General features: G+C 41.3%; 1 protein-coding gene across 2 annotated transcripts in view; it reads left to right on the top strand.

Moving 5' to 3' along the window:
- UNC13B (unc-13 homolog B) overlaps positions 1–13,897 on the top strand; it is a 204,221-nt gene that overhangs the window by 50,257 nt on the left and 140,067 nt on the right. For both annotated transcript variants that reach the window (XM_042838404.1, XM_042838403.1), the window contains exon 8: positions 9,087–9,309. In XM_042838404.1, the coding sequence (XP_042694338.1) occupies positions 9,087–9,309 (223 nt within the window). The remainder of the gene's footprint in view (positions 1–9,086; positions 9,310–13,897) is intronic.

Raw genomic sequence — 13,897 nt, 5'->3', positions numbered from 1 at the left:
TGGAGTTCTGAGACTTTTCTTGGAGTTGTAAGTTATGTGCATGCTGCCAAATTGCTCTGAGGTGTGGGGATGTTTCGTAGTTTGGTGGTTTGCCTTCATCACTGTCATCCTGAGATGTCACCCTGGGGTAACAATTTGGATATTGAAAAGCTATTAACTTGCCTACTGAATTGCTGTTCAACTTTAACATGAATTTGTTGTCATCCTTAACGTGGAGAGATCTGCTTGCTGTTAGAGAAGTTACACGTGATTATTTGCATCTGCAGAGTGTTGTGAGGTCTCTGAGTTTTGTACCGGTGTAAGTCTAGCTAAGAAAGCACTCTTCCTTACTGCTGATTTGCATGCATGAAGATAGTTTTTGTGCTATATCTACTGGTGTGGTGCTTTTACTGCTGAGTTACCTTTGTTCTGGAAAGAGGAAAGGTGAAACAGCTTTTGCTTCTTGAGTTATACAGTTTTAAACAAGACTAAAGATCTGGCTCTTACCTGAACTCTACTTTCTGGGATATTCTGCTTGTAATCATGGTAATTTGTGTACCAGGGAGCAGTGCTTTACTGTTCTACCTGAGAAATATGTTGATAAGTATTTTGTCTGTTTATCTTAATGCATGATTTCTTAATCTTTGGTGTTCTGGAGAGTGAACAGTAAATCCCCAAACAAATCTAGCACCATGTTTATAAAGAAAAAAAATCTTTGTCAAGGTTGTAATCTATAAGGCATTTTAAATACATGAAAATATGCTTGTGGCTTGCTCTTCTAAGTTTTTTTTTCCCATTCCATTTCTCTTCTGCCATTTGTGTCACATGCAGGCAACTGGAGTTATTTCGGATGGGGAGAGCAGCTGAGTACGTAACAGTTCAATTTCTTTCAAGTTTCTTGATTCTGTAGTGATGCAGCATGCTCCAGGGTGAGGAAAGTGGGAATATTCATGCATATAGAAAATCTGTTCACTTTCACTGAATTGAATCTTCGTATCTTCATGTGTGGATGGCTGTATGTTTGTTTTTTTATTTTGCTTTTTTTCTCCCACCGTTTAGCTTTGTTTTGGCTGAGTTGCTTGTGCTTTTTCTGAAATTTGAGAAGACAGAATTGGAATATTCCTCTTTTCCTGTAAGGATGATTCCAGTTTTCTTCTTGGATGTGTTTTCTGTGTTAATCTTCATACTCACGGAAGCTTACGTTTATGTTCAGAGTAGCTGAAAATTGCAAGTGAATCCATAGTGGTTGTTTTAGTAAGATGCGAAGAAACACTGGAAGCAATCAAAGAAATTCTGGAGGCTACAGACAGGACCAAATCTGAACATGGGAATGGTTGGCAAACATCAGTGAGACAGAAGGCTTGTAGGTATTGTAGTGAGTTCGAGCTCAGTGAGGTGGTGTCATGGCAAAAGCGACATGGCTTTGCTTCAATTGGTGCTCATCAGCCCTAAAAAGGTAAATGTTAATACCACTGCTGTCTGTGATCTGTAGGGCACCTGAAGACTGCTGGATGTGACAGCTTTTGCAGAGGTCTCACAGTTCCAAGTTTTTATTAATTTGCCCAGAAATCATGCATGAAATATCTTTACTTTCTGGAATTCCCACAAATTGCAACAGGCAGTGCTTCTGCTTAAGCTACACTGCATGGCTTCTGCTGCCTGTAGGATCTGCAAGGATTGATCCATTGGTAATGAAATGAAAGTATCTGTTCCTTGTGTCAAAACAAACAATGAGGGTGTTGCTGAGGGGAGCATGCAAAGCACAGTGATTGCAGCCACTGCCTGCAGGAAGGTAATGCTGCCTGATGCTTTTCTGTTTTTGACATAAAGGAATTTGAGGACACTCTCTACTACAGTCCAGTGATTTAAATCTGATGCCCAGTTAATCACAGTGAATTTCAATACCTGTATTTTTTTCTTCAGGTCTGTACACAGCTAAGAAGGGAAAAATCATGCATCTGTTCTTGTGCATTTCTGAAGCCTTCCACTGCTGACTTCCCACTTTCTCTTCTCTCAACATTTTTGTCCTCCTTGGTTTCCTGTCCGTGATCAAGCCTTAAATTCTTTAAGCATCAACAGCAGTGAATGACTGGTTCATTTTGTTGGTCTTGGGTGTCTCTGTTGTGTGGGGTAGTTCGCAGATGTGTGATAACTGGGAATCAACAAAACTTTTGTTTAGTACTAAAACAAAAAATATTGCTTCTCCACATAGCCTTCTTTTTTCAGTGTTATGTGTTTGGCAGAAATTGGGATGTTTAAGCATTGGTATAATTCAGGAATGCAGGGGAACAGAATATTCTATATATTCTATGCAGGGTGCATAGAATATTTTGCCTTTTTCTCCGACAAGTTGATGTAGCTTTTATTTCTAGTATCTTTTTTCTTTCCTTTTTAAAAAGGAACTTGTACTTCCCCCTCCCACCCTCCTTTTCATCCTTGTTCTGCTGTCCTTTCTGAAATCATGTTAGCGTCCTTTTAGGGAGGCTTGGATCAACATTTGTGATGTTTCCAAGCCAAATACATTAGCTCAGCATTGCCAGGAAAAATATACTTACAGCTGTAAATTTACAAGTGGGAAGAAAGCAGCAAAAACAGCTTGTTAGTAGCTGGAAGATGTTCTTCTAAGTGAAAACTTCTTGTAAGAAATGCACTGCAGTCCAAAGCCATGCTAACTGGATAGAGGGCATTTTGACAAAGGGACACCTTGTGCTGTTGACTTGGCTTCATTTTAAGAAAGGTAAAGAAATGAAGAAGTAGGACAGGTGTCCAGGGTACTCTTTGCACTTTGGAATGTTGGAGTATCAGTCCAGTTCTTGACTGATAAGTGTTTCAGCAGCAGAATGTGTTTATAAATGGAAAGAAAATCCACAAAATGTGGAAAAAGGGCCTGTCCACTTGCAAAGAATATAGGAATTGTCGTCAGGGACTGTAGGGATGCAATGAAAAAGGCTAAGGCTTGGAATTTTATCTGTCAAAGGAGGTAAAGGATAACAAGAAAGTTTTTTTTTAAGTATGTCCAGTAAAAGGAAAATTAGTGAAAATGTGCATGCACTGCTAAATCAGGTTAGTGCCCTGGTAGCAGGAGACAATGAGAAGGTGAAGGCAATGAACCACATTCTTTGCTTCAGTCTTTACTACGAAGGCTGCCTCTTTGGGAATCCTGGAACCTGGAATCCAGGATCCTGGAGGTAAGAGAGAGGGTTTGGGGAATGGAAGACCTCCCTCCAGATGAGCAGCAGAGGCTGCTTCATCAATATGAACAAATCCACGGGCTTGATGGGATGCATCCACATGCGCTGAAGGAGCTGACAGAAGTGATTGCTGATCCTCTCTATCATCCTTGAAAGATGTCTCAGAGAATGAAAGAGGTACCTGAGGACTCAAGGAAAGCCAATGTCGCTCCAGCCTTCAGAAATGGCAAGAGGGAGAAGCTAGGAAACTACGGACAAGTCGGCCCTGACCTCTGTCCCTGGGAAGATGATGGAACAGCTTGTTCTGTAAGCTATTTCCAAGGAGCTGAAGGAGATGAAGGTTGTCAAGAGTAGTCAGTATGGATTCACTAAGGGGAAATCATGATTGACCAACCTGGTAGCCTTCTATGATATCATCACTGGATGGGTAGATGAGACTCTCCTCATCTCAGCGGTGGATACTGTGTTCCATGACTTCAGCAAGGCTTTTGACATTGTCTCCCACAGCATCCTTTGTAATGAAGCTTAGAAACTGTGGGATAGATGAGTGGATGTTGAGGTGGGTTAAGAACTGTCTTACTGGCAGAGCTCAGAGAGTAGTGATCAGTGGCACAGTGTCTAGATGGATGTCTGTAACTAGAGATATTCCCCAGGGTTTAGTGCTGGGTCCTGTCTTCTTCATCAGTGAGCTGGATGAAGGGATAAAGTCCACCCTCAGCAAGTTTGCTGATGGAATGAAGCTGGGAGGGGTGGCTGACACACTGGAAGGCTGTGCTGCCATTCAGTGGGACCTTGACAGACTGGAGAATTGGGTGGAGAGAAAGTTTATGAGGTTCAACAAAAGCGATTGTAGAGTCATGCATTTGGAGAGCAATAACCACATAAGGCTGAGAGACCTTCCCTCTTTTGCCCTGGTGAGGCCATCTTTGCAACACTGAATCCACTTTTGGGCTCTCCAGTTTTAAAAAAAAACCAAAGATCTCCTAGAAGTAGTCCAGCAGAGGGCTATAAGATCATAAAGCCCCTGAAATGTGTCCCTTATGAGGAAAGGCTGAGTAACCTGGGTCTGTACAGTCTGGAGAAAAGAAGACTGAGAATGGATCTGACCAATGTCTGTAAATATCTAAAGTGCAGGAGGCAACTGAACAAGGCTAGACTATTCTCAGTGGTGTGTAGTGATAGGACAAAAAGCAATGGCCAAAAAGCTTGAACATAGGAAGCTTCACACAAATATGCAGAAGAACTTTACTATGACAATGCTCAGAGAGGTTGTGGGGTCTCTTTCGTTGGAGATAATAAAGATGCATCTGGACTCCTATTGTGGGAAACCTGCTTTAGTGAGGGAGTTGAACTTGTTAATCTCTAGACATCCCTTCCAACCCTGACAATTCTGCAATTCTGAAAATGGAAAAACAGGATTCTGAAAGCCCTCTGTCTGAAATCTGAATGTTTCTAACTTAGTGTCTTAAAATTATTCATGTTTTTCATGAATTTTAAGTGCTGAGGGTGATAAGGTAGACTAATGACCTCCAAAGTTGCACTTAAATCATTCCTGAAAATCTTTTTGAATTTTTAGCTTGCAGAGCCACAAAAGAGCCTCAGAAACACGACCTTGTGTCCTTTTGTGATTTCTGCTTCCCTGGGCTTCCATTACTTTAGTAGTCCTCTTCAATGCATTTGAATTACCAGATTTCTGAAAGGCCGCATGGTTGTCAGAAGTCACTGATGTTAGAGGAAACAGTAGAATGTTGGGTTCTGAGACTTGATTAAAGCAAGAGATTGTGAGACGCTTGTGTGAAAACAATTAAATGGAGGCAGAATGGGGAAGATGAGATGCAAAAGCCTTGGTGTGACACTGACAGATCACCTCTGGACTGGGACTGCAAGTCATGCATTCACGTCTGTAAAATTTCATCTCTGTTACCCTGGTCTTACAAAGATAGACAAAAGCTGTGAGAAGCTCAGTGACTTGTTCTGGAAAAGTAGCGGGGTTTGGGGGACACAGAACCTTGCATGAACCTCCTTCTTTGTGAGCACTTGAGCATGATGTTTTTATTGAAATTTTTACTCAGGCTTATGTGATGGGTACAGCTGATGTGACAGGACTGCTTAAAGTGGTTCTGTGGCCAGGGTATTAAAGCTATTGTATACAAACCTGCAGGAGTGATGTAGTAACTTCTTGAGGCAGGAGAGTGGAGGATTAATATGGTGTATAGAATACAGTTTGCTTCAGAGAGGAGGGTTCTCTGGACACACCTTGCTGTCCCCTTTTAGTTGTTTTCCATGCTGTTTGTAATATCCTTCTGTGTGGTGTCACTGTCAGATAGTTTTCTTCTTACACTCTGTATATGCATGAATATTCAATAACTACCCGTGAACAGCATGCCTCTACCCTGCCCTTCAGCCTTACCCCCCACCCTTTCAGCGGTGGGTCCAGTGACTTTGGATTTGTTTTCATCCCTTCAGTGCTCTTTTGGACATGCAGAATTTCTCAAAGTGGGTTAAAATAACTACTAACTTTGTTTTTGTCTGGTTATGAATTAACTGATTGTCATAGACTGTGGTTAAGCTACAATTTTTCCAATGGAAAACTTGGTGTATCATCCATTAGATGACAGTGCTTGAACTTAACTCATCATGTGTTGTATTTTGTGATAGAAATTTTGCTGAAAAATGGATGTAAGGCCTGATACCCATCTTTTGAAGGGATGCAATATACATAAAGCTGCCTCTGCAGGTTTTTGTCAGTCTCTTGTTTAAATAAAATATATGTCAGGTGTGTTAACAAATGGGATTATCGCCATGTGCAGATACTTCAGAGCATACTTTCTTGCAGAGAGCATGTATGCTAAAAGTGAGGTGTGGTCCAGATTTTGGTGTTCTTAATCAGAATAAGCAAAGTCTTCATTTGTGAACATTTAGATTAAATAAAGTGAGATTGCTTGTAAGGTAGATGCAGCTTAGTGTGAATATGTTTCTGGGATTGGACCTTATTAATCAGTTATTGCTGAGGATTTCTGCCTAGTATGTAGCACCATTAACACTTACAGATATTGTGGATGCAAGGAATGTGCATCAGAAGCCCATGTGTTCCTGTCTCATTGATGTTATGGCACCTGGAGCCTTGCATCCTTTAAACTTGTCATCATGGACATGTTTTGTGTGATGACCTCTAAGACACTTCCTTACACCACACACCAGTTGGCATCAAGAGAAATACTGTTACTAGCTTTAATAGCCATGCATGATACAACCGTTTGATTAACATTTAAGTTGATCAGCTGTTTTTTAGGTGTTGCTTAGACAGTGTGGTTCATATGGAAAATCTGTTGAGACACAACGTGCATTGCCCTTGCTGTAGAAAAGGAGCACTAAGAACATCAGCCAGGGACAGTTTTCCAGTGGAGGGGGCAATTCTTCCTGCTGTGTGTTGTTTCTATGACTAGTGGAAGACTAGCCAGTACTGTGGCTTTACAGTCACTTCAAAGTGATGTAAGCATTAGGTCTTACAGGAAAGTAATCTAGCTGCCATACAATAGTCATCCAGTGTGATGCCCTGCCATTTTCCTTGTACTGTCCCAGTGGGAATTGGATTAAGAAGCTGGCCTAGGCTGGCAACCAGCCCCCTGCCACAGTTCAAAATGGCTTTGGCAAATTCAGGTCTCTGACCATGCTTACTGCGTGAGGAGGCTAGAGCCAGCACAGGACATGGAGTGAAGCCATGGTCAACACATGGTGTTTCCAAGCACCTCACACACACAGAAAAACAGTGAGACAGTTGGTTAACATTAGTTAGTTACATTACAACAGTAGTGCAGAAGTAGGATGTAATGATTTGTTAACAAGTCCAATTAGTGCTTCTGGTATAGTCTGGCCAGGGAATTTGGAATTCCCTGAACCCCATCAGCTGGTCTGAGCTGATGGAATTTGGAATTCCTTGAGCCCATCAGCTCATCCAGAGAAGCCATGCTCTGCTTCCTGCTGATCTGCCAAATAGCCACGATTGTGTGAGCGTTATCAAACCCTGATAATAATTTTAGTCCATTATTAGCAAATCACAGGATTTATATCATTTCAATCCAGCTAATAGTGCTACTGATTTGTACTTGCTACTGTACTGTTGTGGTGAGATAGTTTATTGCTAAAGCTATTGGTCTGGTGTGTGCTACCATATCCCAGACTTACAACAGTGGGTCTTAAGTCTCTGCAAGAGCTTACAGTGGTGATGTGGCTGCATCTGGAAGAGCTTTGGATCATACCAGAGTTAGCTGGGTTTTACTTGAAATGTGATTTGTATCTGATGGGGAAGAAGAAACTAACAGGGCAGCAAAGTGGGAAAACTTGCAAGAGTGTTTCTGTCCCAACATAAGTAATTCCAAGACACGAGACCGTAATGACTCAAGCATTCAGCTGTGACACTGTTCATCCATCTCGTTAGCCTTCTGAGGGTAGGTGTGCCTCGTCATCCATCAGCCCTTTCTCCATGACTGAACATGTGATGATGGGTTTGCCACTCTGGCATATTAAATCATTTCTGTCTAACACATCTTCAGTGTTTTCTTCCAAGCACTGAGCTGTGCTAAAACTGATGGACATTACACTTTTAATAAGACTAAATAAAACAACAGATAATTGCTATTCATTTTTAATCAGTTGACGAGAGACTGACAAGAACTATGCAGCACTTAAGCTGCTGAAATACTGGAAGCTTATTTCTGTTTTCAGGGCGGACAATCTAATTGAACTGATGGTAGTTAAGAGCGTAGAGCCAGGCTTTTCGAGCCATTTGTAAATTGCAAACATGTTTTCTACTGAGGTTGTTTTCTATTTTTCCATCCACTTTAGGGCATTGTAACCTTGATGTAACCTTGCTCAACTGGGAAGGTGCAGAAAATACCACTAAGAACAAACATTACCTTGGATTAAAAACAATGGAAATTGAATTAGAGAGGTGGGAAGCATGGGTGGAAGAAAAAGTTTAAGCCTTTACCTAGCATGAAAACAGCACTTTTACTTTATTGCTCAGGTTTGTGTTGAGTGGCTATGTAGGACACATACCACTGGTTAGCTTACCAGAGGGGACTTTAATTTGATTGTCCTGTTTAAACAAGCTGTTGGTGGCGGATGCAGTGAATAGTGGCTGATCTCTGTTTTCCTTTCTGTCAAGCATGGTGATGGTGCACTCCACTGATGTGGTGTGTGTATGTGTATTTCACTTAAGCTTGCTGAGGTAGCTTTGTGTTCTGCACAGCCAAACACAGCGATACACCAATATTGTATTTTTGAAATTTTTCCTCTCTGCAGTGGTGTTCTCTTTTTCTGACAGACTATCAATGAGAAATACCTCTCCAGAGAGAGAGGTTCATGGGAAGGGAGCTTATAGCTTGGTAAAGTGTTCATTAGTGTTGACTGCTAAGTTTAACAGGCTGATGTACATCCTTTAATTTCCTGGAGCTCTGGTTGAGGATGCTAAATATTCTTATGGCAAAAAGGAGGACTTTTTGCGACCCTAGGAAAGAGCTTCTCTCCTGAAGACTCCTTGCTCCTCAACATCTGGTTGTTCATTTTGGCAGCAGGGAGGAACCTGAAACTTTTGAAGATGAGATTTTTTTTCTTTTCTTCGTTGTTGCTTTGTTTTGTTTTAAAATAAAAGTGTATTATTCTACCAATTTTTGCATAATCAGAGAAACAGAATTCTATGATGGGAAGAGAGAGAGGAAGAGGTAGAGGCAGTTTCTGGAGTTACTTGAGTTGCTGGAGTGTTGGCACGTCCTGGGAGAGCCCGTCTGGGAGAGTCCATCTGCCAGCATTGCAGAACTAGCCTCTTTTTGCAGCTTTTTACAAACAAAAATGAGCTTCACTGTCCTAGCAAGGCAACTTCAGAGAGCCATACCCTTAACTGCTTTTGTTTCTTAGCCTTCGAAGATGCTGACAGTGCTGTGGATGATCGAGACAGTGACTATCGCAGTGAGACCAGCAGCAGCATTCCTCCTCCGTACCACACGACCGCGCAGCCCAATGCCTCTGTGCACCAGTTCACTGCCCCATCACGCCCGCAGCAGCAAGGAGTCCTGCAGGATTCCTGTGCTGACTCTCTGCAGCATTACGATGTGGATTATCGGGAACACGTGGCCATCAGGTGGGTGCTGTCTTTTGGGCAGCTGTACTTTTCCCGTTGATTTTCCACAGCAGAACCTGAAGGTGCTGTGCTATGAGAAGTCATATTGGTAAGAAAGCAAGTGTGAAACGGGGCATACTGTGGTTTCTGTCGTAGGTGTGGAAGAAAGAGGTATTTTCTTAAATACTGCTAGAACTGGAGTTGCAGAATTTTACATGCAATGTAACAGATATTTTTCATACCTCAACACTTTTGATAAGAGTGTTCGTGTTTCCTGAAGCCTGAACCTGTGTTTAGTAACCCTAGCTGGCTTATGGCTGTGGCTAAATTCTGACTTCTTTTGGCTTTAATGCTAAAAGCTGAAGTTTAATGGTAGCTTTTGAAGTTGTCATTGTTACTGAGATTTAATGCAAATGAGTCAATAAAATGTATTTACTGTGATTAACATCATTCTTGGTGCTTTCTTGTTAGGTATTTGTTAAATACCTAATGTATCAATGTATTCCCTTTTCCCTGGTAGTCTATGCTACTGGTTTGCAGTAGTAAAATTACAGGAAATGTGAGTCTGGAGAGATGGTCTGAAGCTTTTTCTTAGTGAAAGAGCCAATGTGTTTGTAGCTTGATGCTGCAAAGAAACACTTCTAGTTTGAACTATACCAAGATAGACTTTTTTAAAAAGTATTGTGAATTTTTTGCTTCCTGTATGATTGGATATGACAGTATCAGGACAGATAAAGTTTAAAAACTAAGAGCCTGCTCATCTACGATTGCTTTCACTCCAGAAAGGCAATTCTCAGATGATGGTTAATTCTCTCTTAGTGCTGTTGCTCCCCAGTGCATTTTCTATATGCTCAACCAGATTTTTTGCTCCATATTTAATCTTAAAACTTAGGAAATGCTAATAAGCTTTCTAAAGAAGCTACATGGGATTCTCTTTCTTATTACAGAGATATTTCTAAGCGGAGCTGACTGGAAAAAAATCCCTTTGGTGAATCTTAAATATTTTCAAAACTCTGTTATAACAGAATATTGCAAAAACAGAGTGTGACTTTTGCTCCTATGAGTTCTGTGTGCCGTGGACCAGGCAGCTGGTTGATGAAGTTCCTGGCAGGCTACAGTTCACAATTGCTGAGGAAATGACAGCTTATGAAAGGCTGGGCAGACCCAGAGGGATGAGACAAGGTTCAGCTAGAACCTGTCTTGAATTAGATGAAAATTTGTCTGTGCCAAAATGCTTCAATTGGAACCAACTGTAATAACATCTGTTTTTTTTTTTTTTTTTTTTTTTTTTTTTAAACAACAGTTGGATTTGACTGGAAAAATTCTCATTCTTTTTACCACCTTTAAAACATGATTATGTTCCATTGATAGTTAGGTATATTATTTCTCCTTCTCTGAAGGATAATGGTGATCGCTCTTGTCTGACCTCGAGAACATTTTGCTTCCAACAGCCAGTCTGACTTTAGAGCAGCAGATATCTTCCCCACCAATAAATCTATTTATTTTATTTTAGTGCTAGCTTGCAGCGTTCATTTTGTGTAACCATGCGTCCTCCGTGCCTCCTTGCTGTCGCCCTTACTCCCGAGGCGACATGATAGCATAGACTCCACTGTGAGTGGCCGAACTGACCTGGAGTCCACATCCGGGTCTGTCAGATGACAAGCTGCAGTGCTGGCTAGAGAGCAGGTACTCTCTAGGTCTGTCTGATAGGTGGGCTAATCTCTCTGCAGTCTGTGTGCTTGTCTCCGTCTTCTTGCTCTTGAACTCATCTTGTGATATATTTTGGCTGATTTTCGCTGTTTGCCTTGGCTCTATTTCAGATCTGTAGTGGTGCCTGGCTGATGATGTCATTTTTCTCCTCAAGCGCTGGATTTCTTGTCACTGCTTTTTTCCTAATTAAAGAAATGTTTTGCAGAGCAGCAGGAGAAACTCTCGTCATGGGAGGAACTCAGTCAGAAAAAGATCATTTTGTTGTTGCCTAAATTATCAAATGTTGGTTTAGCTTTTACGGCTCTTCATGCATTTGTGTAGCACTCATTTCTTTCAGTTGAGACTTGAAAATATTTGATCTATTAACTATGGTGGCCTGGGAATCTTTTCAATTTCATTAGTTTTTTAGATTCATTTCCATTATGGATTTAAAACTGCAACCAAGAAGTGTAGTAGTGTTTTAAACTGTGTGCAACAGAGCTCATTTAAAGTAATGAGTATCTTTCCAATTAGCATCTTAGATAATACTGATGGAAATGATGCTCTAAAGCAGCAGTAGTGAAAATGCAATGACCTGTTTCTCTTGCAGTGCTATCCCATCAGCATCCTACATTGGGGTGCTCCAGACAACTCAGACTGTCAAGGTGAAGACACAGTGTATTAGCAGTATCCATACAATGCCTGTGTGCCCTTTGCCATTTCCCTTTTCTTGCTCTGCTCTTGTGGTGTCAGGGCACACGTGCATTCCTGCTCCTTAGATTTTAACACCTAATGACATAAAGAAAAGCTGCTGTGCATTTTACATAAGAGTTTTGATTTTTTTACATCCATTTTCTGTGTGTCCATTTCCAAGTAGGCTGGTATGAATTGTCCTTGTAAAATTTAGGCAGTTTCCTTCTTCTACTCCTTGAGTCGGTGAGCAATTGAGATAATCCTTCTGATCCCAGCTTAGGAGTTCATCCAGAAGTATCAAGGGTCAAATACTCGGATATCTAGGATTCTTCATCTGGTTTGACAGCAAAACTAGCTGCTTTAATCTGTTCTCTCACAATGGGCAAGTATGGACTGCTGGACCTATTTAAAAGCATAAATGGGGAAATGCAGATCCTGACTGGCAGTGGGCTAATATCCATCACCACTGTGTTGCTTTGCCTGCTGACCAAGATCTCCCCCAGATCTTCATTCTGCATTGAGAGGAGATGGTCACTGTGTGCACATGTGGGCAGTGTGTTGGACAACATGTTTCCCTAGCTTCCAGGAGGGAGAAGAGAATCTGGCTGTCCTCTACCTACACCAGGTTTAGGTGCTCAGATACCCAGATGAGTGGTCTTGCTCTTTGCAGAGTTCTGTCCACTTGCTCACCAGGCTGCTCAGAGTCACAAAGTAGCTACTCAGCTCAGCTGTTCCTAGGTGAGCTTGGGGATCTGGTGCTGGGTTTGCCCACACTGTAGAGAGTCTTCAAAGGGAGTGCATTAATTGTTGTTGAAAGCACTCATAGGAAGGAGTGGTGGTGGCATAGCTGGAGCTCCCCATGTTGCTGGTGTGCAGTTCGCATTTTGTCCCCTATCTCCTTTTCCTGGGAGTCCAGTGACTCCTGAGTCCTTGTACTGTTCACTGCTCTTCAACCACTCTCAGGGAAAACAGAGCGCCCTGTGGGCTGTATGAACACTGCTAAAGCAAAGTCTGCTTCCTAGAGTGACCGACGTGCATGCATAGCATAGCATAGCATGAAATGGTGTGCGTGGGCACTGTATCTCAAAGTAGTCCTGTTACTGTAATAAGTGACTTTTTAAGCATGCCTGAAAAAGCAGCAGTAGCGTACTGGTACAGCCAAGGCTGTGTGCCCTTACTTGATCACAAAAAGCTGTTCTCTCTCAAACAGGAATTTCTAAATGTAACCTGTGGAATATCATAACTCATTCTGCTTTTTTTAGCCGTTTGATTGACAGGTTTTCAGTTTTGTTCTATCTGGATGTTTCTCACTTTAATTTTATTTAATGCATGTTTTTCATTGCTATTTTTTTCTGTCCTTTCTAAACCTTCTTTTTTTTTATAAACATTTCCTTTCTTTTTCTTTTTCTTTTTTTTTTTTTTTTTTTTTGTTGCCTTTCTACCTTTCCCTCCCACCTTCTTCATCTTAGACAAGGATCTCTAGCTAGAAATGACAGAGTCAGGATCATTCCAAGTAATTCTGAAGATGGAGAAGAAGAACAGGAGAGTAACTATGAAGAACTAGGAAAATTTCTAATAGAGGAGTTCTTAGAAAAGAGTCATAGAAGTAGAAGTTGGCAGGAAACAAACATTAAAAAGATGCAAACTCTCTCAAAAAGGGAAAATGTCAATCACTGTGAAAAATCAAGATGTTGCCAAAATGTGTGTGTGGAGTCAGGATCTGTAGATATCCCAAGATACCCTCAAGAGTATGATACAATAGATAGGAGAAGGAAAAAGAAATTGCGATACAACAGTCTTGAAGAAAGTGAACAAATGATCCTCCTAAGTAATGGAGGTCTGCAGTATCCTAGAGAGAAAAAAATATATTTCAATGGTGTGGCAACTAATTCTGAACCTAATGATGATTTGCTGGTGTATGATAGAAAAGGAAAGTACGCTGGCAGCTCTGAAAATAAGGAACAGTTGCCTGCTTATCCCATCCTGCGTCCATACAAAAATGGCTTGATGGTCAAAAGCAGCAAGTTGCCCAACAAGTGTGGAGTGAACCACGAGGGCTCACTTCACCTCAGTAACAATGAAGATCTGAAACGTGCAGAGCTCTCAGATAATGCTTTCGTGCCCCTGGATATCCTTGAGGAATTTGACAGTAGTGCTTCTGATGAGTTTCAGTACTCACCTGTTTCAGATGATGAAAATGAGAAATTGGCTATTCTTTCACAAACAT

Source organism: Centrocercus urophasianus, unplaced genomic scaffold, assembly GCF_019232065.1.
Source record: "Centrocercus urophasianus isolate 14NV4802_14NV808 unplaced genomic scaffold, USGS_Curo_1.0 seq_8, whole genome shotgun sequence".
Taxonomy (NCBI): Eukaryota; Metazoa; Chordata; class Aves; order Galliformes; family Phasianidae; genus Centrocercus; species Centrocercus urophasianus.
Note: the sequence above shows the minus strand (reverse complement) of the source record. Positions and strands in the feature narration are given on the sequence as shown.